At 37.1% G+C, this 25,941-nt stretch overlaps 1 protein-coding gene, 1 long non-coding RNA gene and 1 pseudogene across 3 annotated transcripts in view; 1 reads left to right on the top strand and 2 right to left on the bottom strand.

Annotated features, from left to right (window-relative positions):
* The window catches only part of LOC144303753 (uncharacterized), a 53,140-nt gene extending 35,067 nt beyond the window's left edge, over nt 1-18,073 (top strand). The window contains exons 6-7 of one of the 2 annotated variants that reach the window (XR_013370727.1): nt 2,289-2,379; nt 17,666-18,073. This is a non-coding gene — a long non-coding RNA (uncharacterized LOC144303753). Of the gene's footprint in view, nt 1-2,288; nt 2,380-10,120; nt 10,398-17,665 lie in introns of those variants that run through there. The other variant, XR_013370728.1, reaches the window with a different exon arrangement.
* On the bottom strand, nt 14,905-15,057 carry LOC144304394 (5.8S ribosomal RNA; annotated as a pseudogene).
* A 4,390-nt stretch (nt 18,074-22,463) lies between the features above and the next one.
* LOC144303751 (uncharacterized) overlaps nt 22,464-25,941 on the bottom strand; it is a 54,801-nt gene continuing 51,323 nt past the window's right edge. Inside the window, exon 3 of the mRNA XM_077882130.1 lies at nt 22,464-23,539. Within this exon, the coding sequence (XP_077738256.1) occupies nt 23,281-23,539 (259 nt within the window). The 3' untranslated portion in view covers nt 22,464-23,280. The remainder of the gene's footprint in view (nt 23,540-25,941) is intronic.

Genomic DNA, 25,941 nt, shown 5'->3' with positions numbered 1-25,941 from the left:
GACCTAAAGGGATAATTTTATTTGGGTCATAAAACCCAAATGGTAGGTCCTAGTGGTGTTTCTAAGAGGGTATTTAAGAAAATCACAGACTCTACAGAGGCTATCTTTTCTCTGACCCTGAGAGTACTTTCATTTAAATGACAAAATGTCTTATTGTGGAACGTGACTGTTAAGATCAATTACGTGACCCATATAAGAAAAAAATATATTTTCCTGTATGTGAACCAGTTTTCTAGCTAAGTATATTTTCATGTCTACATAATCATATCTGTGTGTGTCAAGCTACACAATTTTCCCTTGGCAGCTTGAAACCGTTTGGAATATTTTGGAAATTATATAACTAATTGTTCATAATTTGATATCTAGGTTGTTGAGTGTTTCTAGGCTGAAGGGTAACCTTTCAGATCCAAAGAGAAAAATATCTGGTCAGATATGTTTACTTTAATAAGATAAACAGGCTTGCCATTAGCCTCTGTGGTACCATTTGTTAATTAAGAAAAGACTCCCTGTCCCCTCACCCCCCCGGTTTAGGTGTAGCTGCAAGCCGCAGCTTGGCTCCTGAGCATGGGTGGATTTCAGCCCCCACTCACCCCTGCAGCCTGGCACTGTATTACAATACACAAACTTTGCAACAGTATGTCAGAGCTCTGAATATTAAGATGTTAAATGGCTGGCACTGGAATAAGGCTACAAGAGATTTTGCATGCATTTTTATCTCGCAACCAGTATTCTTGGTAAATTGATAATCAGTCTCAGATACCTGAATCACCCTACAGATGAGTAAGAGAAGAGGGAAGGTGTTCTCAGTCTTTTCTACAAAGTGGAATCTCCTCTATTGTTCTTCACTCATAAGGCTTTGTTTTGAGATAATCAGTTCAACAAAGTAATTGAACTCCTTAAGTAACTATTTGTTTGCATATTTTGATCTTTGAGTCAAGCTAATGTAACCACCAACAGAGCTTCTGATTAGCATATGACGAGTATTGTCATATTGGGTCGATATGATTTTTAGTTTAGAAAAAATAAACATCCTTTTATTTAATCCATGTGTCTATTCCCCACATAAATGCATGATTTTCACATGACTTTTGCTTTTTATATTTATTTGTGTACTCTGAGGGTTTGAAACTCTAAATTAGGAATAACTACTCCAAACTATGTCATGAGCTATCTGTTCTTAAATTTATTCTGTTCTCATTATTGATAGTCCTGAGCTATAATGTAGGAAGAATTCAAAGGGCAAAATTATGGGTATAGAATAGTTAAGAAGTGAGAATCTCTCTAACTCTTTTATTGATTTTCCAATGTCTGAAGATGAGAGATTCTGGCTAAAACTTTCCATTTTGCTTTAATTTTTCTGACATGAAGCATTTTAAGTATATGCCAAAAAGTAGATAGATATTAAGTAAGCCTTGCCTTTCCTTGCCTGACAAAGGAAAAAAAAAACTGTTCATCGTCTTTGGTTAGGTTTTATAAATTGGAAGGTATGAATAATTAGAGCTCCAGTGCATTATACTAAAGTCATCAGGACCTTGAATGAGTTGACTAGATTTAAAGGAAGGGAAATGAATCCCTAAGGAAAATTTGGGAAGGAGGGTATGAAATAAACTGACTGTGAATAGGAATAATGTTTCATTTATGCAAACTCCTTTTAAAAATCATATATAAACCTAGAAGAAAATATTTTAGAAATATGTGCATGTGTTGTAGGAAAAAATATGTATATGGTGGTATTGGGCCTTTGTCTTAAATAGAAAACAAACGTCAATATGTTTTAAGGTTTTTTTTTCCTAAGGAAAGACCTGGATAATATATGTCAGTGATTTTTTTTTAATATATGTCAGTGATTAATCATATTTTCGTCTTTTTTATTTAGGACAGATAATGCAAAAATGTTTGAGCAGATGCTGTTGGTACTCAGCAGATCTCCTTAGATCTGTCTGACTCTTTCTATGTGCCCATTCCCTGGCTTCAGTGTGTTGGCCCCTGGAAGCTTAGACCTCAATTCTCTTTGGAGGACTGCCCTTGGGCTATTGGTGCCATGGTGACTGCATGCACAACCAGCCAGCATCCCTCCCTAAAGGTTCACAGGTCCCCAATGATGATGCTCATTAAGGACAGACAGACACAGGTTTTGAAGGCTCGGCAAACTTGCCTTATGTTGGGGTAAATATGGGGGTAGAATTTAGATTCCAGAGCTCTACAGGATGAGACTGGTTTGGGGTTTTGCCTGAAGTCGCGCCCTCACTTGTCTTCTGTCTTGCCCTCCTCATCTCCTTTCTTCACAGGTTTCTCTCAGGAGCCCTTCTGTATTGAATTCTCACGTCATTATCTTCTTCTGGTGAAGCTGACCCATGACAATATTCAAATATTATTGAGGTAAAAAAATGTTCACATGCATGTGAAGGTTTAATACATCTTGGATGCCATGATAATTTCAAGATAAGATAAAATAATGAAGGTGTTTCCTCACCATCCTTCAGCAAGGACTGGGAATCATGACCAATGTCTGGAAAAGCATAAACAAAGCTAACTTTTCCCCAACTAGAACCACAGGAAATGGTGGTAGTTTTTGATTATAAAAATACCAATGTATCGGTGGCTATATTAATCTATAGAGGCATCAATGATCAATATGGTGAAATTGAGTAATTATAGAAATGGAAGATCAAAAGAACCAGTCAGGGACCTTATGTTTCCTAAAAGAGAATGTAATACTACTGGTAGTGGATGCATAGTGAGGCTGAGTATTTATTTATGTCTGAACGTGACTGAACTGGAGGTGACATTGGTTCCTGTCCTGGCTTAGCATCTTACTTTAAATTTTTGAAGAAATCATTATGTTCCTTCTCTAGACCTCAGTTTATTCATCGTGCACTAACTTTGGTGGTTTCAACTGAGCATTTTATTTGATTTCATTTTCTCTCCTTTCTTAGTGTATCTGTTATATTTCTCTTCTTTTCTTTTTTCACTTTTTAAGTAATTGCCATAGAGTTTGCAATATACATTTACAGCTAATCCAAGTTCCCTTTCAAATAGCCCTATGCGACTTCACTGGTAGTGTCTCATTTAATAGCAAAATCATTCTAATTTCTCTCACCCATTCTTTGTATATATATATTTTTAAGATTTTATTTACTTATTCATGAAAGGCACACAGAGAGAGGCAGAGACATAGGCAGAGGGAGAAGCAGGCTCCCCGAGGGGAGCCTGATGTGGGACTCAATTCCAGGACCCCGGAACCACAACCTGAGCCAAAGGCAGATGCTCAACCACTGAACCGCCCAGGCACCCCACCGTGTATCATTGCTGTCATTTTAGCTTATATGTAAGCAGACATAAGCATATGTGATATATACATAAGCATACATAATCTAACTGTTGATGCTATTATTTTGCACAAACTGCTACGTGCTAGATCAATTAAGAATAAGAAAAAGTTCTTATCTTACCTTCACTTCCTCCTTCGTTAATGCTCTTCATTACTTTTTATAAATCCAAATATCTGACTTATTTTCTTTCAAAAGAATTTAACATTTCTTAGAAGGCAGGGCTACTGGCAACAAATTCCCTCAATTTTTGTCCGAGAAAGTCCTAGTTTCTCCATCACTTTTGAATGATAATTTTTCAGGGTGTAGAGTTCCAGGTTAAGGTGTATTTTTTTTTCTCATTCTGTCAACACTTCAAACATTTTACTTCACTCTCTTCTTGCTTGTCTGGTTTCTGAGGGGAAGTCAGATGGAATTCTTATCTTTCTTCCTCTATAGGAAAGATTTCCTCTGACTTCTTTCAGTATTTTTTTCTTTATGTTTTATTTTTCTGGAGTTGGGAAATGATATGCCTAGGTGTAATTTGTTTCCCCCATTTATCCTGCTTGGTATTCTTTGAGCTTCTTTAATCTATGATTTGGTGTCTGACATTAATTTGTGAACATTTTCAGTCATTATTGTTTCAAATATTTATTTCCGTTTCTCTCTTGATTCTTTTTCTGGCATTCTCATTACATATATGTTACACCTTTTGTAGCAGTGCCACTATTATTGGATATTCTGTTCTGGTTTTTTTTCAGTCTTTTTTTCATGTTGCTTTTTGGTTTTAAGGAATTCTACTGATACATCCTGTAGCTCAGAGATTCTTTCTTCAGCCATGTCCAATTTAGCTACTAAACTTTTCCAAGCATTCTTTATTTCCTTTCCAGTGAGTGTGTGTATATTTTATTTCTAGCCTTTATTTTTGGTTCTTTTTTAGGATTTCTATCTCTCTGTTTACATTGCCCATCTATTTTTGTAAGCTTTCCACTTATTCCTTAAATTATTAATCTAATCACTTTAAATGAACAATTTGATATGATACCAACATCCTTGCTAAGTCTGGATCTGATGCCTATTCTATCTCTTCAAGTTGTGCTCTTCTCATTTTGGTATGCCTTGTAATTTTTTCTTGATACGTAGACATGGCATGCCTGACACTGGTTCCTGTGATATTTTTCAGTGGTAAGTCTCTGAGATAGTAAGCTATGCTTTCCTGTAGTCGTCTGTTTGTCTCTCTATTCTTGGAGATAGCAGTTTGCCCTGTGGCCTCCCCTTTCTTATGGATCCAAAAAGAGTTGTTCTGTTCAGCTTTTTACTTGTTGTTAGGATGGAGGAGTGACTTCTTCTAAGCTTCTTACATGCAAAACTGGCCTCTCCTTGCACTGAATGATTAAGTTCCTTCTAATTTTAGTTTTGTGATTGATACTGTTTGCATGGTCATAAACAGCCCCCTATGAAAAAGTCGTATGTGAAGCTTCAGAATCTGGATATCTTAAATCTCAGTCAGTTACTAGTTAGTTATATATACTTCTCTGTGTATCAGAGTGCAGAGGGACACTTGCTAGAACATCAGTGAATGAACTTCCAAAATGAAGGAAGTTGGTGGAGTATTGACTAGCTGGGAAAAAAGACACCTGATATCTTACCTGTGAAATCCAGCAGAATTTCATGGGTTGGTCTTATTTTTCCCAGGAATCTGTTGCAGACTGCCTCTGTTGCAGATTAGATCCTTGGAAGATTAGCATGGACACAATAGAAGGGGAGAACATTACTCTCAAAGAAAAGAGAAAGAAACAAGAAAGAAAATACTAATACTAATATTGTTTCACTTGGGAGGAAACACATTCTCAAGCCTTAGGAGTCCTGTTTTTCCCAGTCTGTGATCACCATGGGAAAGTCGAGGGAATTCAAGTTCCCTGAAGTTCAGTTTATAAGAGAAGTATACCCTATTGTGGCCCTTAAAGATTAATTTTGATATTATGCATCAATTCCACGAATGCTCACATATATCATACAAGTGGGCTGGAGCCATTAAAATATTGAATATATCTTCAAAGTGCCAATGACCGTGCTGACCTGAGTCACCTTGGGTGTTAAGCTAATGGTTTGTGGGATCCTTAAAACACCATCATCCAGGATGCCTGGGTGGCTTGACGGTTGGGCGTCTCCTTTCAGCTGAGGGTGTGATCCCAGAGTCCTAGGATCGAGTCCCACACTGGGCTCCCTGCATTGAGTCTGCTTCTTTCTCTGCCCATGTCTCTGCCTCTCTCTCTCTCTGTCTCTCATGAGTGAATGAATGAATGAATAAATAAATAAATGTTTAAAAAACAAAAAACAAAACACCCTCATCCTTGTTCTTTTACCTCATTCTTCTTCCTTTTAGAACAGGAGTATGGTCAGGTAAAGTCATCCTGAAAAACAGACTTTCAGAAAGATTATGAGAAATTCTTTTTATATTATTAAAGTGTTTACAGTCAGAAATACTTTACCAAAACTACAAATCATTAATACTTCCCAAGGATATAAAATAACTCCTAATATTAGGATTTCAGGGATAGGGGCACCTGGGTGGTTCAGTCAGTTAAGTGTCTAACTCAATTTCAGCTCAGGTCATGATCTCGGGGTCAGGAGATTGAGCCTCATATCTGGCTCCAATCTCAGCACAGAGTCTGCTTGAGATTCTCTTTCTTCCTCTCTCTCTCTCTCTCTGCCCCTCTCCCTGCTATAAATAAATAAATAAATAAATAAATAAATAAATAAATAAATAAATAAAATCTTTTAATAAAAGGATTTCAGAAGTATTTGGAAATTCAGTCCTATTTTTGTACCAATTTTTAATTTAATTTTTAAAATAAGTGTTTATATGGTATAAAATTTTTGAAATATAAAATGAAATTTTCTCTTCTGCTCCTGTTCACCCAAAATATCTTTGTGAAGATAACTCATCTTACAAATTTCTTGTTATTTTTCAGAGCTATTTTATATAAGCAAAGAGTTGTGTGTGTGTTTTGCGTACTGTTAGATACTTTTCTTTTTTCATTTAATAATGTAAATTAGAGAGTATTCCATATTACTGCTGAAGATCTTTTTTTTTATTTTAGATATAGTTCAATACCCCATGCTCTCTATCCCTCTTCCTTTAAAAAAATAGAACTAATTATCATCTTTGTTTATTGTTTATGATACCAAACTAGAATGTTAACTATATGACTAAATATTTTCAATGATTTTATTTACTGCACACATCTCCAATGCCTAGTACAATGCCTGGCACATAGGAGACATACTATAAATATTTAAATTTGTTTGATGAATGAATATATTAGATTTTACAGCATAATCTACTATATTGTATGTATTTAACAAAGTTTATTTAGTCAGTCTCTTATTAATAGGCATTTAAGTTATGTCCAACTTTTGCATTATAAGCTCTATTGCCACAAAAATTCTGTTATGTACATCAGTTAAGCCATGAGCCAGTGTATCTATAGGAAAATTCCTAAAAGCAAAGTTGCAGCTCAAAGGATGTAGGAATTTTAAATTTTGATTGATAGTGCCAAATTATTCTCTGCAGGTATGATGATATATACATCTATCACTAATATATGTATGTATAAGTAAAATTGTGCTAGTTTATTTAAAGGAAAATAAAATTTATATTGATTGACATTTAAGTGAATGCATGGTGCTTTCCTCCACTAGGAAAGTAAGCTGGACACTTAGCTTTATATAAAATTAAATATCTTTTCTTTGGTTTCAAAGAATAGTAACTATACAGAAGTCTAAAACAAATGTTAATTTGTTGTCATTTAAGATTTCACATCTTCAATTCCTAAATTAAAAATTATGATTTAAAAATAAATGGGGCAGCCCGAGTGGCTCAACGGTTTAGCACTGCCTTGGGCCCAGGGCCTAATTCTGGAGACTGGGGATCAAGTCACATGTCAGACTCCCTGCATGGAGCCTCCTTCTCCCTCTGCCTGTGTCTTTGCCCCCCCCCCCCCGTGTCTCTCATGAATAAATAAATAAAATCTTAAAAAAATAAATGCATTGTGTGCCTTTCAACAGTAAAATAATATTTAAAAAGTTGAGCCAAAGAAAATTAACTATTTTGGTTATTAATTATAATCATTAATAAAAAATGTAAAAACTCAAACTTTCTTCTGCATTTCACTATTCTTTATGAAACACTTCAGAGTTCAGTGTACTCTATATTAAACTGGGAATATATTTTTTACCTCATCTCTATTCATTATCCTGAAAATGAAGTTTAATGTTAGAGCTATTAAACCATAACAAGAGGGGAGATTCAAATCTTATAAGCAGTGATGCAAAGGGAGAAGACAAGATATGTTATGTGCAAAGGCATATCTTTTACCAAAGCAGTTTGTTTAGTTTGAATTAAGTAGATTAAAATATTTAATGAAGTTTCAAAGAGGAAATAAGATTACAAATCTTCATTAAGATATTATTACTCAAAGAAGAAATTTGATGATAATATTCTGTTTCCTTTTTCCTATATCCCCCAAAAGGAAATAAACCTGTTTTTACCTTGGATACAGGGAGCAAATATATTTTTCTCTTTATAAGTCATGTTGGAAATGTATAGATGGAAAACCAAGCATAGGTGCTCATAATGCTCCAAATAGCGATATTTCCTTTCAAACAGCATACCATCAGGCTGCCTAAAAAAAGAAAGCAATTTTTGCTTGGGATACAAGCAATGAACATGGGAAATGGTTACAAAGAGAACTCAGAACTGGTTTGAAGCCTACTGATTCAACATATGAAAACAAGTGTTTAGCGTGAAGACTTGTTGCATAAGGAAATGCCAGTATTTATTTTTGGAAATGTCAGGGAATTTAAAAGAAACTTCAGTCTCATTTTTTTTAAAGATTTTATTTATTTATTCATGAGAGACACAGAGAGAAAGGCAGAAACACAGGCAGAGGGAGAAGCAGGCTCCCCACAAGGGAGCCTGATGTGGGACTCGACCCCGGATTTGGGATCATGCCCTGAGCCAAAGGCTGGCACTCAACTGCTGAGCCACCGAGGTGTTCCTCAATCTCAATTTTTAAAAAGAGTTTAATAAACTTCAATAAAGGAAAACTTCTCCTATTGGTTGATTGAGTTCTTGAAGATTTTAAGTTAGTATAATGTGTCTTCTTTAGAGATAGGATTTCCCAAATATGGGCCAAAAGCAAGAATTGTGGTAGGACTAGCTGTACCCTAAAAGTCCAGGATCTGATAAGCCAAGAGATTTTTCAAGGGTCAAAAAGCAAATATAAAATATAAATTTTGGTACATATTCAAATAGGTGAGCCAATGGATGATTAGTATCAGAGGTGGTGGATCTAGAATGACATGTCGAGGTCCACAAAGCTATTGGACATGAGAGAGATGTAGTAGTTTTAGAGGAAACTGGTCTCAGATGTTAACTAAGGTGGAGAGGCAAGGTCACTGATCAGAACAAGGCAAGGCTTCATTTGAAGCGAAATGGCATGACAGGCAAAGATTTTTAGAAGGACAGTGCAGCACATCAAATATGAATAAAAGGTAACTTTAGCAAAACTATTTCCCATCCCGCACAGGTGTTTTATTTCTATTGTTGTTGTCCCTCCTATAGGCCACATTTCCTCCTTCTCTTGTTCTACCCTCTTGCATCACTAGAAAGGGCCATGATGTCTGTTTGGGTATCAGACCCAACTTTGCCACAGGTTACCTATCTTGTGATTCCATTCAAGGCCCACCCAGGCTAAATGGTGATTCTTTGAATACTGGAGTCTAACTGAACCCTGGACTTGGCACTGGATTATCTTCTTTTGACTCACTCTTGTCTATTGGCTGTTGGTGTAGACAGCTCATGACATCTCATTTTGGGGGGACTCTATACACTCATAATTTCTCTCATGGGCTCACTCCCTGAACTCCCCCCCCCCATATACCCCCTCTCCCAAATCTGGAGAGTACCTTTCCATTGACATACCCACAGATAAAAATTTACAATCATTCAGATTCTGGGGAAATAGGAGCAGGACTCAATTTTGTATAGTCCAACATTGGTAAATGTCGACGATAATAGCAGTGGCTCAGAAACTAGGTGCTGGGTGCTTTTCACAGCTTTTCTAATTTATTTCTCACAAATGCTCCAGTGTATTAAATATATAACTCCAACTTTAAGGAACAGGAAAATGAGATAACTTGCCCAAAGCCAATAGGTAGCAATCCAGATTGCAAACCAGGCAGTCCGTCTCCAGGGTTCACAATTTTTAACAGGCACTGGATCACAGCTATAGCAAGAAAACACTGAATTTCACACTGATAACTTACTTAGTAACCTAGATTTCTAAAATTAATTTTAGAGGAAACAGGATTGGTTTCAGAATTCTGGATATGCTAAACCTTCAGCTACAGCTAGATAGAGTTAACCTTAGACTTAGCCCAGCTAAGCCTCCAGATTTTTGCTGACTAGGAACAATAAGAAGGCCTCCAGTCAATTTACCAGAAGCTTTTACTATATGTAGCAGTGAGCAGAAAAAAAAATCTTACTGGTTTCATCAGAAGATAGTATGTCAGAGGATGGCTAGATACTCACCGATCCTACCTACTCTTCTTGGACACATAGAAAGGTCACATTTTACAGCCTCTTTGGTGGTTAGGTTGGGGCTATATGACTGGGTTCTGGACAATTCAATGAGAATGAAAGTGATGTAGTATGCCTACAAGTGTGGCCTCTCAAACAACTTGCATGATCTTTATGCATGCTTTGTCTTCTTTTTTTTTTTTTAATTTTTATTTATTTATGATAGTCACAGAGAGAGAGAGAGGCAGAGACACAGGCAGAGGGAGAAGCAGGCTCCATGCACCGGGAGCCCGACGTGGGATTCGATCCAGGGTCTCCAGGATCACACCCTGGGCCAAAGGCAGGCGCCAAACTGCTGCGCCACCCAGGGATCCCTTTGTCTTCTTTTATATGACTAGAAGAGAAGAACTCTAAAATGACCCAAAGACACAATGGAATAATGCTATTTTCTGAATCATTTTCTCAAGCTTTTTAGGAGAGGGCTGGACCTATGTGGAACTGTGTCAAGAACAAATAATAAACTTTTAAAAAATTTATTTTGCAAATGTTAAGCCACTGAGATTAGGGTTATTCGTTATAATAGCTAATGTTAATTTGCCCTAACTAAAGATCTCAGGCACTTCCTTGATGCAAAGAAGCAGTGTAACTCCTTGTAGAAACCAGCCCCCATCTGGCCACTTTCTTTTTGGTTCTTGGGTACACTGGTGCTTAACAGCTTGAGAGGCACTGGGAGGACAGGAAAGCCACTGTGTTAAAACCCAAACAATTAAGCAGAGAATCCCCTTTCTGCTTTGTTCTCACCAGACCCATCTCCCAGGAATTGGACCTTCTTCCTATTCTGTCCTGCATTATTTCTGAACAGAATTATGAAAATAACCATGCTCAGCACATTACTGAACATGTCATCTTACTGCATGCAAAGCTATGGCATGATCAGATCTTGGATCAAAACTCCCCTTCCTCCCTGCATCTTGGTTAGAGTACTTATATCTCTTATTGATCATGCTTGAAGACCCAATTGATCCAAGATATCCAATGGCAGAAGAGCTGAATAAGAATACTTGTGGCAAGCACTTTATACCCCAAGGTATTATGGGCATTATGTTGTATGTCAGCGTACCTAAAAAAACAAACTCAGCAACCAGTGGTTAGGTCATAATGTCTTATGGATTGAGACATAAACTCCGAGTCTGAGGCTGGGGGGTACCAATAACTTCTCTTACATCCATGGAATACCCTGGGAAATAATATGCAGCTGGCAGGAAGTTTAGCAATTAGATGGGATGAACATAAAACTGTTAAGGGAAAAAGAAGAAAACCAACTGTCCAGCCTAATGAAGCAAATCTATCCTCAGGTCTTCAGAGTATTGTAAGTGTCACATTTAGATTGTTCCCACATCTGAAGATGTCAAGAGTTTAGCAAAGCTACTCATGGTATTGCTTCCTCAGTATCCATTTTGTTTGATCAAATAGCCTGTGGGGGCTTTACCCCGACACTAGCCCCTCATGCGTGTGCATGCCCTAGATTAGAGCCTGCAGAGTCACAAGCAAATGTAAGTTCCTGACATGACTCCCCCAACTGCCCTTGTGCGCAACAGTTTCCCCAGCCTTCCAGTACCTTACATAAGACCCTGCAGGGTTGACCCAAACCCCATTCCTTTGGTTTAAATTGAGCAATTTCTCCTTAGCCTGGGATACCCAAAGCATTCCACCAGTGGACTCCAGTACAGGCTTGTGCCTCAGGATCTGCATCTCCCTGTACCCTGCCTTGATCTCTCTGTGTGGTGTACAGTGTACTTTCTCTAGGACCTATGAGTAACAAACTTTTCTACTTCAATTATTTCAATTTCTCTTATGGTCTGTTGCTGAACCCTGGCTTGCCATCTGGCACCCTGTGCTCCACTTAACAAATGTTAATTTAACAAAGCCATAACAGAAGGTCAGCTGTACTAAGATAAGAGAGAGAGGTAGAGAGAAGGAGTGAGAGAGAGATTAAAATAAGCCACGAAGTGCCCTGTAAAAAAAAATTTAGTTTCTGTTCTTTAGTATATTTTTAAGATGATTTATTCCCAATGGAAAGAAAACAAGCTATTTTCTTTTAGTCACAAAGGATAAAAGGTTATCTATGTCTAAATTTAGGAATGAATCCGAGTCAGTTGTGTGATGTAAGTCCTCTCCCAGGCAAAGAAGCGGCTATAAGTGGAATAAAGAGTGTATTTCCTTATTCTAATATTAGAATTGACAATAGGGTCAACAGAGTCTTGTAGGGCAGGAACTCAGTAAACAGGAGATGTGTTGTCTATGCTTAATCGTATTAAGAAAGAGACATTTTGTGGCATAAAGAACATAGTAAGTTGGAACTTTAAGAAACAATGAAGTCAAGGTTTAAAGAAGGCAACGCAAGGACTAAACTCTTTAATTAGCCATCATGCTTTAAGCTGGAGCATTTATACTAGAGATCCAGAAGTGCAGACCTGACGTTTGCTTTGTTCTTTGTGACATGTTGACAGGTGTCCTTGGAAGGGCACATTTGAAATATCACAAATGCAGATGTGATCAGCAAGTTTGAGGGTTTTATTGATTTACTATTAATATCTTGTTTTTTACTATCTCAGTTTTAGCTACCAAGGAACAGATTTACTTACTCTTTATGACTATTAATGTTTACATGCACATTGAGCATATAGAAATACCATCTACATCATTCTATGAATATATTACATCTATCAATCATGGTAGACATTTAAATTGTCTTAAGACATTTACTATTACAATCTCATAATGGACATTGCGACGCATATTTCTTTGTGCACATGTATACAGTTAATTTTAGTATTTAGTATTTAATTTAGTATTTACTAGAATTAATTTTAGTATGCAGTATAATAATCTAATTTTACTTATTTATATTTTTCATATGGACAATCAGTTGTCCTAGCACCCTTTATAAAGTAGCTTATCCAGCCCCTATTAATTTCATAGCTTATTTTACACATACTACATTTCCCTATTCACTTGTGTTTATTTTTGGGTTTTCTATAGTATTTTATCAGTTTTCTTTGTTTACCACTATGCCAAGATCACGTTATCTTAAGTGCTATAGTCAGTGAGGAAGCTTCTAAAGTGCTCCTTTGTCAAAGATCAGTTGACCATATTTGTGTGGCTCTGCTCTAGGCTCTCTATTTTGTTCTATTGATCTATTTGTCTATTCTCTTACCAATATCACACTGTCTTGATTAGTAGCTTTATAGGAAGACTTGAAGTCATTTAGTGTTAGCATTCTAACTTTGTTAGAAAATACTAACTTTTCATTTAATATTGTGTCAGTTATCCTGAATATTTTGCTTCTCCATATAAACATTAGTCAGTTTGTCAATATATATAAAATAACTTGTGGGGATTTTGGTTAGAATTGCATTGCATTTAAAGATTAAGTTAGGAAGAACTAAGATCTTGAAAATATTGAGTCCTTCTTTCCATGAACATGGAATATGTTTCTACTTATTTAGTTCTCTGATTTCTTTTATCAGGGTTCTGTAGTTTCCCTCATATAGATCTTGTATATATTTTGTTAAATTTATACCTGGTTATTTTATTTTTTGAGTGCTAATGTAAGTGTTTTTGTGTTTTTAATTTCAAATTGCTGGCATATATGGGAAGGCAATTAATTTTTATAGATTAATCTTATGTCCCGGAACCTTGCTGTATCCATGTGTTCATTTCAGGTGGGTTTTTTGTTTTGTTTTGTTTTGGTTTGGTTTGGTTTTTGGTTTTTGTTTTGAGATTTTCCCCATAAGTGGGAACAAAGGTGGTTTTATTTCTTCCTTCCTAATCAGTATACTTTAAATTTCCTTCCCCGTTTTATTGTATTAGCAAGGACATCCAGTATGCAGTTGAAGAGGAGTGGTGAGAGGAGACATCCTTGCCTTGTACTTAAAGTGAAAGAAAAGCTTCTAGTTTCTCAATAGTAAATATGATGTTAGGTGCAGGATATTTTTAAGCTTTTCTTTATCAAATTGAGGAGGTCTTCCTCTATTCCTAGTTTATTGAAATTCTTTTATCCTGAGTGGGCATTGGATTTTGTCAAATGCTTTTCTACATGTATTGAAACGATCATGGGATTTTTATTTTTTAGTTTAGTGTTGATGTGCTGCATTACAGTCATTGATTTTCAGGTGTTGAACTATATTCTAATTGTTGCATACTTGAAATAAATCTCATTTGTACATTGTGTAATAATTCTTTTTATATACTGGTAGACATTTTGATAACATTTTGTTGAGGAATTTTTGCATCTATGTTCATGAGTAATAATGATGTAGGTTTCTTTCTTCACAACATCTTTGTCTGGTTTTGGTATTAGGGTCATGCTGGCCTCCTAGGAATTAGGAAGCATTCTCTCCTCTGTATTTTTGAAGAGATTACAGAGAATTGGTATAATTTCTTTCTTAAATGTTTATTAAAATTCCCAACTATACAGTTTAGGTTTTTCTACCATATCACTGGTTCTGTTGTGGGTTGATACTCATGGGTACCAATAAGTTGTCATTCTCAGTATGTATATTTGTCTCTTCAATTTTGGGGTCAATGGTTTGCCCTGGACTTCATTTTTTGATGGATTTAAGAAGAGTTATTGATTTTCAGTTTGTTCACTTTTGTTATTAGGATGATGTGATGACTTGCAAGCTCTTTATGTGCTGGACTACAAACTAGAAGTTCTTAATGCTATTTTTAACATTAAATATTGGATATTTTTATAGCAAGTGAAATAGATTTTACAGCGTCCTTACAGTTTATTTTTTCCAGTTAGTAGTTAATTAAGCTTACTAATCTATTTTTAAATTTTCATGGACAGCATTCTTTCTTGTATATCATGATTTCCCCCTGGGTTGAACCTTTATTTTTGCTTAAGTACCTCCCTTAATTAACTTTTTAACAAGGGACTGTGGGTGGTGAAATGTCTTGATTTATTTTAATACCTAAAAATATCTTTATTTCTTTGATTTTTGTTTTGTTTTGTTTTGGCATAGCTCTAAAAAATACTTAGGGCTGCAGGTGTGTTTGAAGTGTTGATGATCAGTGTGTCCTATAATTCACATTAATTCCCACAGCTAGCCATGTTCTTTATCTGCCCATGAGCTGAGTGATCAATTGCTGAGTCATATTGCCTCGATTTTTAAACCACAGTATAACTCGGCTTATAATTTTAGGTGAATAGTTATTTTCCTCCCAAAAGTAGAAAGTATTTCTCCATTTGTTCTGGCTATTTTTTGCATATTAGGGATCTTTCCAATCTACTTATGAATAGAATAAATGGCTTATTTTTTTTTTTTTTTTTACTGGTCTTGGCTTCAAGCAGTAAATCTAGATCTGGTTCTCATCTGACTTAGAGCACCTTTAATTTGAAGGCCCATAGACCAATGGCTTTAGCCATGTTCTGCATTTTTTCTATTTTAATTCACAAAATTTTGCATATGCTTTCAAAATCCAACATTTCTTTTTGGTTTTGTTTGTCTTCTCTTTTGTATCATTCCCCCATACTTGAATTAGAAGTTTGTCTCATATTACGCAGATTTTGAATCATATTTCTAAAAAGTACATGACCATGTTATAACTCTGCTTAAAATATGTTTTTAGTTTTCCTTGAGATTCATGATGATAACTTTTAATATGGCACATGAAATTTGCCAAACTCTGACTCCTGATTAAGCTTACAATCTTATCTCATGCCATCCCCTTGTAACCATGATCTATTCTAGAATACTAAGTTTCCTCCTAGTTTCAAAATATACATTATGTCAAGCACCTGAACCTTGGCACATGTTGACATTTCTGTCTAGAATGACTCTCTTTTGTCCTTCTGGCCATCTTCTACTTAATCTTCTTTGCATTCCTCTAATTTCCCCAAGCAAAGTTATATATCATGACATTATGTACTCCCTACAGAAGACTGTCATCAAAATATTATTACTTGCAAATAAAATTTATTATTTAGAGCCTATACTATCTAATAAAACTTTCTATGATGATGTTAGTGTTCTATATCTGCGTTGTTCAAAAGAACTTTGTGGGACGATAAAACTATTTTACATATGCAGTGTTCAACATAGTAGCCAGTAGCTGCATATGTCTACTGAATACTTCAAATAGTTTTAATGACTGAATAACTAGTCTTTAAAAAAATGATTTAATTTAAATAGTGACATATGGCTAGTGACTACTATATAGGAAATGCAGTTCAAGATTTTGAATTCTTTTTTTTTTTAAGTTTTTATTTATTTATTCATGAGAGACATGGAGAGGGAGGCAGAGACATAGGCAGAGGGAGAAGCAGGCTCCCAGCAGGGAGCCTGATGCAGGACTTGATCCCGAGATGCCAGGATCACGACTTGAGCTAAAGGTAGATGCTCAACCACTGAGCCATCCAGGTGCCCCTTGAATTGTTTCAAAAGTCCAACAACTTGCCCGTAGTGGACAGTACTTAGTGATTATTAAATGAAGGAATGAGCAAAATCTAGAAGATTGAAGAGATAATGTTTTTGCAGAAGAGCTGAACAAATCAAGGGAACACTTTATAACCTCAGCGGAAATAAGCTCTTAGTCTTTTCTGTTTGTTCTAAATTATATTTCGCTGGTTCAGTTTTTCCAGGATTCTGAGGGGGAGAATAAAAGTACGGGGATCAAGGACCAGGGTGGCTTGGAAAATCCATAGAAATGTAGTTCTGATAAGTGAGAGATTATTTTTACATTGATGTTTCTCTTATGGTTTTAGAAAAGGTCAATACCAAATATAAGTATAAACTGATGTGAAGTTCTCTTTACTTGGAAACCTGCTCCCTGGCGAGAAAAGAGTGACTGTTTTATATCCTCATACATAACATCAATTGTCCCTTCTTTTGTCTATAATTGAAGAAGTCCATTTACCTCTACTGTATTCAATAGAGAAATATGAACACCTATTTGGGACCAGAGGACCAAAACAATTTTTTTTTTCAATTTAGTCTTTTTATTAAGGTCCAGAAAGAAAATGAGGAGAACTCCTTTCAGGAAAAGGAGTAACAACATTAAGTTTATCAAGTTCATGAAATGACTTAGGCTGTAGAAACTTTTCATCCTATAAGAGTAGTAAGAAAAATATGAAATGCTGTGGTGAGGCTGGTGTACAGGAAGAAATGCTACTGAGTAGATGAGCTAAGGCAGTAGATAATTACTAATGCTGCTGTATTTTTGTGCCTGTAACAGTTTCAGATCTTTCAGGGCAACCATGAACTGAGGTCCTCTGGCTTGATCAAAATTGTGCTGAGTGGACATTCTCAGTGTATCCACCTTTCCTTCATTGAGACGGCTGAGATTTTTAAATAAGGCAAAGCACTAGGGAATCCCGTTAATGGGATGCCTGGGTGGCTCAGCAGCCTTTGGCTCAGGGCATGATCCTGGAGTCCCAGGATTGAGTCCCACACTGGGTTCCCTGCATAGAACCTGCTTCTCCCTCTGCCTGTGTCTCTGCCTCTCTCTCACTCTGTGTCCCTCATGAATGAATAAATAATTTCTTTAAAAAGATATAAAAGAGAGAATCCCATTAAAGTTAGTTTCCGGAGCGATGAATCATCTTAACAATCTTGTAAATTGTCTTATACTTTTAAGTTTTTGGTTGCGTAGTTCGGTGTATCATTCAGCATGAGCTAAGTTACACCACCATAACAACCCACAGATCTCAGAGGCAGAAAACCCAATGAAGGGTGATTTCTAACTCGCTTTTCATCTCTTATAGGTAGCACTCTCTTGACCCAGGCTGAGCCATGCTGCACCTTGACACATACATTTAGTTTCTCTTTGCAAGGAATGTGACAAATTGCACAGTGGCCCTTAAAGAGCTCCCCAGAAGTGACGCAGGTGATGATTGCTCCATTTATTTGCATGATCACAGATGATTTGATTATATTAAACTTTCAATGATGTAAAGAAGTGCAGATCTACCATGGCTTGGAAAGAGGGGAGAAGCAAATAATTGTAAGCATCACAGGGGCCACCAGAATGTGTGCCCAGATATAATGGTTCAACAGGATATTAAAAAGCATTTTGAGAGGAAAGGTCCCATAAATTTGGAAAATTTGGATCAAAGTGCATACATTTCTTCATTTGGGGATAGTATTTAATACTGTAAAATGAATTATGAATATCTAAGAAAGGCTTAATAGGAGGTATTTTCCAAATTCATTAAACTGTAGAAAAACCCTGTCCAGTGGTCTTTTCAAGATGATCTATATGGTATACTTTCTGAGTCCATCCCCAATTTATCTAATTTCTCTTTATTTATGGATTGCTTATCTGATACTCATCTTAAAAATAATAAAAAATAATATTTTATATAAAGAAGTAATAAACAATTTTTCCAAATGAGGATAATGGATGCCTACCTGGAGCTCTTTTTTCCCCCAGAAAAGTTATAAACTAGAATGGTGTTGATGAATGTTAAAGTCCAGAGTAGAAGATAAACTATAAGATGTACTTTAGATTTTCCTGAAGCACTGAGGATTGCCCCCAGCTTTACACAAATCATCTGAATATGATACTTCTAAGTTAACAGTTATAGTTTTTAAAAGCTTATCAGATATCAAGATATGACTTACACATGAATGCAATACGTTAAAAAATTAGTAAATAATGTTCTGTATGCTATCTATTTAAGATCATTAACTATTGCTCAGAATAATACATTCTGCTAATCTGGAGAAAAATGTAACATTTGTATCATAGCATACTGCAGCAGAATTGGAAGGCTTGGGGAAGATAATAGATTTTCAAATATTTTTAATATCATAAGAACTTTTTTAAAAGTTGACACTTTATTTCAAATGTGAAGAATTACCACATATGAACATAAAAGTAACGTTAAATAGTGGAGGAAGTCTTAAACATAATAAGTCATTAATGAGTCACCTCTCCAGAATTCTTTTTCGGTATTCTTACCTGTGCAACAGGAAGCAAGTTACAAAAATTCATCTGAGTCACAAAAATCCCTAAAATAACATTTATGGATTCTTTAGTCACAAAGTTACTTCCAAATTACTTTTATTTTGCAAACAACTCTAACTAGAGTAGTCATTTGGTTTCTAATTACAGAAACTGAAAGCAAAACATGAAAGAGTAAAAAATGTCAAAGAGGAATATATACTTTCAGCAGTGAAAAGTGAATGGATGGTTCAGACAAGTGACTGAATATTCCAATGAGTGAAATACTCAGAGGGTACAATGGTCTGGGATGATTTTGCCTAAGGCCAAAGAAGCTAGCTCAATAATTCATACAGATGATGATTCTTCTTAGTCATCAAAAATTGTTAATTATTTTTGGTGCAGTAGCTGAGAAGTCAGGGACTTATATAGTGTCTTTGAAAAACTTTTCCATCCAAAATTAGAAAAAAAAAAGGAAAAAGGTGAGTAAAAGCATGCATCCCTAAAAGGCTGTCAAACTCAACTATCCAGAATGATCCATTGTCCAAGGGTTTTTAGTTCTTCCACATTGTGCTCTTGAGAAACAAACCAAAAAATCATTTAGACCTATAGGTGGCAATATTAGTATTATTCAAGTCTAGCACAAAAAGATGGGGTGAATAAGAAAACAATTTAGTGGCTCAACAAAGAAAATGACTGAATCTGAAATCCATCTTTGATGAACATATAGTAACTTGAAAAAAGAAGTAAATGTGCCAAACTTTATGAAACAGTCCTTACTTTTAAAATACTCCTATTGAGTTATAAATTTGATTTTAAAAACTGCAATTACTTGTTCTGAATAATGAATCCTTCCATTATTGTATGTTGAATGTATTTTGCTCACTCATAGTGGTTTGTTAAGTTATGAATAGGACCAGGTTTTGACACCTATATTCGTAACATTTTTGTTTTCATTTAAGAATATTAAGGTAAGGGTGCCTGGGTGGCTCAGTCAGATAAGCGGCTGCCTTTGGCTCAGGTCATGATCTCAGAGTCCTAGGATCAAGCCCTGTGTTGGACTCCCTGCTTCACGGGGAGCCTGCTTCTTCCTCTCCTCTCCCTTTGCTGCTCCCCCTGCTTGTGATCTCTCTCTCTCTCTCTCTCAAATATATAAATAAAATCCTTTTTTAAAAAGAATATTAAGGTATAGTCCAAATTATATGGTTCCATATACACAGTTCTTGTGTCAGCAATTCTGTGGAGAACCCAGAACCACCAGCTCTTTGTCCTTGTAACACTCCGTGAATTTCCAATGTCTGTTGAGATAATGGTTACCTGCACACTGGCTTGTGTGGTGAAAAGACCCTTCAGCACTTTAGTACCAACGTATTTTAACTGTTCTTCAGTAAAGGTTGTATTTCTTAAAGTTTGTAAACCCGTGTACCAATTAGTTCAACACAAAAATGTCATAGCCTGTTTCCTAACCCCTTCCTAGATTCTGATATTCCCCTTTGTGAACAGGTATACATTTCTGTTGAGAACCATTTGTGTACCCCAAACTCCTCCATTTTATTTTCATATAATTTGGATATACTTTTTGTTCCTTTTCTTATTACAAATTCTAATGTTTATTATGCAGCTGTTTTCTCTTCCTCACTCCAGAAATTCTGACATGTTTCATCTCTCCAAGTTGATCATCACAGCCCTGAGGAAAATCAGTTTAAGTTGATGAACATTACACCGAACAGAAAACAGGGTAGGGTGTGTGAATGAGACAGAGAGTGAGAGAGGGCGAGAGAGAGAGAGAGAGAGGGAGAGACAGAGAGAGTTACAATGATGTGGCATAAGAAAAACATTGACAACATTTGGAAATCTTTAAGTAATAAAAACAAGCAGTCTGCAAGATGTCTTACCTTCCAGACAGACCTGCACTTAAGCCACATTTGCAGTGTTGAATATCTACATGTAGAACTCTATTGGCTGGTGCAGATAGAGAATATTTTCATCATCACAGAAAGTACTCTATTTTGTAAGTTCTTTGGGTGATGACCCTCTTATCTTTGCATTTTGCTCAGTGTCTAATAAAACTTTGTATGTAAGAGGCATTCAGAGAATATTTACTGATTAAAAATAGAAAAGAGAAATTTCAGAAACTTGTAAAAACCTTCAAAGGTTGATTTGTTTACTTGTTCTATTACAGAGAATTTGCAATATCACATATGTTATGTATGTATTGTACGATTAAATGCAGTCCTCTTCAGTGCTGCTTCCTCTCCTATCTCTAGCTTTCTTTTCCTCTGTTTTACAAAACCACTGTGGCAAAGTCCATTGTCCAAATGGATGTGCTGCAAAGGGTCAACTTTTCCCCAACAATAGCTTAGCAAGTGCACTCCAAAGATTGACCTGGCATCCGTTCCATGCTGTACTCTTTAATTAACATTAATTAATTCACTCCTTTTTGGATTTTCAATTTGCCTAGATGAGGCATTATAAATTAGAAAATGTTACATACTCAGGTTATAATTTAAAGGGCTCTCAGCTGATAGCTAATTAGCTTGATTCAGGAAGGATAAACCAAAAGAATGAATTTTTAATGCTAATTTAAAGGACATTAGTTGCTATGGGCAGAATGATTAAAATGCCACTGTTTGAAGCAGAAAAATTAGAATGCAGCAGCAGTGGTAACTGTAGATGATCAGTGGTTTTTGGATTGTGCCAAGATTATCTGACACTCCATCACCTGCCTGTAAAAAGTTTGGTGAGGGATCCCTGGATGGCTTAGCGGTTTAGTGTCTGCTTTTGGCCCAGGGTATGATCCTGGAGTCCCCGGATCGAGTCCCACATCAGGCTCCCTACGTGGAGCCTATTGCTCCCTCTGCCTGTGTCTCTGCCTCTCTCTGTGTGTCTTTCATGAATAAATAAATAAAATCTTAAAAAAAAAAAAGTTTGGTGAGTTCTGAAGAGTTATTTTGGCTTGATCACGACACATAGTGGGTAAATTGTGAATACTCTTATCTTTTAACATAGTTCCATTCTTTTCTCTTCAGGAGTGCAATAGAGTAACATGTTAGAATGAGCTGCAGCTACCTGGCTTGATGCATTCATGACAAGTAATGAGGGGTTGATATCAGACTGTGCTTCCATTTGTGTTAATAACCATCCTGTATTATGCCTACCTCCATTTTTTTTTTGACAGAAAATTGAGGCATAGAGTTTAATTTGCTTGAGTTCATACAGGTGGTAGGTGGCAGATCCCAGATGTGAACAAAGGCAATCTGACTTTAGTGACTTTCATCTGAAAATAATTCCAATATAGTAGATTATTAGCAGTGAAAGATGGGCTTGGTATTAGCTTCAAATGTATACTGTTATCACCATCCAAAGTTTATCATCAAAGATGCCATCACTGCTGAGATGCTCTAGAACAGTCATAATGAAATGTAAGAAGATGAAAACCACTTGTTCTGTATTTAAACATTCTCAAGAGGATCAGCAAGATGTCTCTAATGCAGCCAAATAATTAGAGGAAAAGCAAAGTCATAAAGCTTAAAACAAGATTGTTCCTCTTTCATTCAATTATTCCAACATTTCAAAAAAAAACCTTACAACCAGCTAGGCTCTAGTGTGAGCTCTAGCCATGCGTGGATGAAACAGACCCTGCCCCCAGCTCCGCAGGAGCTTCCAGTCAGTTGAGGAAAAGGATAGAAGCCCAAAGGCAATTTGCTACAGCATGGAAACGCTGGAGAAAGAACACATACCCAGGACTAGAAGGAAAAAGCTTGGGAGAGTTCACACCCGACCCATCTACTGAGAAGTACGGGGCAGGGCAGTTTCCAGAGGAGGTGAGATTTGAACTGAGACTTGAAGAATGGGGACAAGTGAGAGTGGAGATCTCCCAATCTTGGCGACATTAAGGGTTTGCCCTGTGCCATCCAGGCCGGTGGGGACTGGCCCGAGCGCTGTTAAGATCTTGATCAGTGTGCCTGGCCCCCACCCAGGTAGCTCCTTTCCTCAGGTTAGGCCAATTACAGGAGATCTTGAGACATTTCCAAATATCACCTGGGGAGCAAACTTGCCCCAAGTGAACAAGGGTTGAGCTTGGAGGAAATAGTGGTGGGAACCGACTGGGGAGAGGGACGTTCTGGGAACAAAGGCAAGCAAGTAAGGTAGCTGGACGTGGCAAGTGTGAGGCGCTACATGGCTGCTAGTGGTTTTGATGATGACAGAGGAGGAAAAAATGCATGGTGACCTGGAGCGAGCCTGTAGCAAACACAAACAGGCCAGAGACCTAACTGGAGGATACTGTGAATCATAAGTTCGAGCCACGCCGCCCCGGCTGACTGCGGGGAGCCGATGCCAGGGTACACACCAATTAGGCGGGTTGCAAGTAGACTTGATGACTCATTCTGAGCAAAGGAGCCTCGTTCTCTTGGAAGGCAGGCTGGAGGCTTCCTAACAATCAGACAGCTGTTTTCTAGAGGAAGTCAGACGCAGGCCAGCGTGGGGACAGAAGGACTGTGGAGTTCCCCTGCTTCTGGAAGCTGTGCGGGTGGAGAGCGTCAGAGTAGGCGGTGGGTTATCTTCGACTCTCACAGCCCTAGGTGCATCCAGCAGGCTCCACTGAGAACGGAGGTCACGGCTGGATGAGCTTCCCCATTTCAGTGGATTCTCCATCAACTTCATGACAAGCCTGTTTAGGGCTGCAGTCCACCTGTTAAAAAAAAAAATTATATATATATATATATATATATGTATGTATTACGATGCATTACATTCTTAGCCTAGAAGAAACCTAATTCGATTTCTCCTTGATGACTTAAGGCAGGGGCCGGGGGTCATTGTGATCATCAGGGCTGTGTCTCTAAAAGATGGTCTAATGTAATTCAAATCCTTTGGCCGGTTAAATGAACCAACGACTGCAATAGTGTTTTTGTTTTTGTTTTTGTTTTTTACGATTTTACTCATTTATTTGACGGGGGTGGGGGGAGAGAGAGTGGGAGCACAAGCAGGAGCAGTAGCAGAGGGAGAAGGAGAAGCAGACTCCCAGCTGAGCAGGGAGCCCCACCGGGGATCCATCCCAGGGCCCTGAGCTCAGGATTCAAGCTGGAGGCAGACGCTTAACTAACTGAGCCACGCAGTCGCCCCTGCAATTGTGTTTTCGTAAATTTTCTGTCGCATTATTATAGCTACGTGTCAGATGCAGATTTTCATGACATTCTCATTCTGTTGTTCTCTTTTGCCATCATTCGGGAATGCCGTCAGTAACCTTTTTCTTTTTCTCAAAGAAACATAACTCAGCTTGCTAGATATATAATGTTCATATAATGTAAGAACAGCTAATAAGTTACATAGAATGTACATTATATTACATATAATGTAAGAACATTAATTACATATTACATACATTACATATAATGTAAGAACAGCTAATAAGTTCTGATGATCATCACAAACACTTATGTAGTATTTAATATATGCCAGGCAGTGTTCCAAGTTCTCAAACTTTTCTAGGTGAAAAGTATTTGGATTTTAGTGCGTGGAGTTTTCGCAAATACGTTAGTTAGTGGTCTTTTTCTCTGTTTCCACGTTGAAGTCCAGTTCTACATTCTGAAGGGTTAAGTTGCTGGAAGTTTGACATTCCACTAAACGAGATTCTACATATGTGATGTAACCCTTGCAGTAATTGTTAAACTCAAAGCAGATTATACTTTCAGCAATTGTAAACTCGTTTCAACAAAACAGAAAGAAGCAAAGTGAAGTTTTTCAGAACAGAACAAAACCAAAGCATTAGACCCAAGACTTGGGCACACGTTCCATTTAAGACTTACATCTTTTTAACCTCTTTCAGACAGAAAGCCACTTATGCTCCCTTATCAAATGGCTAAAGCATGCCTGTACACAAACACACAGCCTTTGAGAACAGGCCAGTCAAGAAATTCAGAGATTTGGAGAAAAGTAGGAATATTTCAAGCCAGATGTGTTCAAAAGGCCTGGAAATAAATACTGGGAGGGTTGCGCTCTCTTCCTATGAAACATCACAACTTCTGGTGGGAAATCAAGAAAGGAAACTGGGCAATGATGACGGTTAGTCACAAGGAAGGGGACAACAAGCATTCTGAAGCCAACAGCTGCAGAACAATGGGAAACGTGCGACGCTATTTTTGTTTGGTTTCAGCAATTAATTGAACCTGCTGGAAACTGACAGTGTACTCAGCCTTCTCACACTCTTCTCTTACTAAAAGTGGAAAGTTTCCATGCCAAAAAATAGTTATCTTTTTTCCTGCTTCAGAATGATAAAAATGCCACACTGCTCTTTCATCTTCATGTGTTTATCTCAGAATGCGCTTATTATGAATATAAAAAATATTCAAACATACAAAAATGACATGTCTCTTCTTGTGTTTCCATCGCTACTGTTTTGCTGCTATTGAAAAGACTGGGATTTGGAACCCTGGAGCTGGGATTGGAATGTCTTGGGGACCTCCCTTGGCAGTAGGTATGGAAAGGAGTAGCCCAAAGTCTTCATGAGCAGATGGCTTTCGTAGCGGCCCGCATGGTCTTTTGTTGTTTTGTTTTTGTTTCTCTTAATTCCACATGGCGCCATAGCAAAAATGAAAATCCACCTAATAAAGATTTGATTACCCCCGACATTTTTTCTAGTGCTTTCCAAACTGCCCCCAAAGTGAAGGCAGGTGGAAGTTTTACAATTTCAAATCAGAAAATGAAACTTTGTACAGAATTGTGAAACTTATGAGAAAAATAAAAAGAGATAAATACTGTGGCCAGCTTCCTGGCATGGGGACAAATGGTTTCTGGGTTTGGCAAGCATCTTCCTAACCACCAGTGGTTGTTTGGAACAGACCTGACTTGAGGAGATTAAACATATTTTCATAAGCTGAGAACAACCCTTTGAGCTGAAAGTCTAAAAGCTCCAAGGCACGGGAGCTTTAGCTAAGTGGGCATGGGGACTAGAGAGGGGCATCTGAGAAGATTTTGATAGACATCTTTACTGATCCAATTAGTGCTGGGGGAAAGATGGGAAACTTCAGGCACTTCTTCTGAAAGGGTCTGTCTCAGAATTCCAGGAAGCTGGAAACAACTGGAAAACTGTAT

This window comes from Canis aureus, chromosome 33 (genome assembly GCF_053574225.1).
Source record: "Canis aureus isolate CA01 chromosome 33, VMU_Caureus_v.1.0, whole genome shotgun sequence".
NCBI lineage: Eukaryota > Metazoa > Chordata > Mammalia > Carnivora > Canidae > Canis > Canis aureus.
This window is presented reverse-complemented; position numbering and strand designations above follow the sequence as displayed.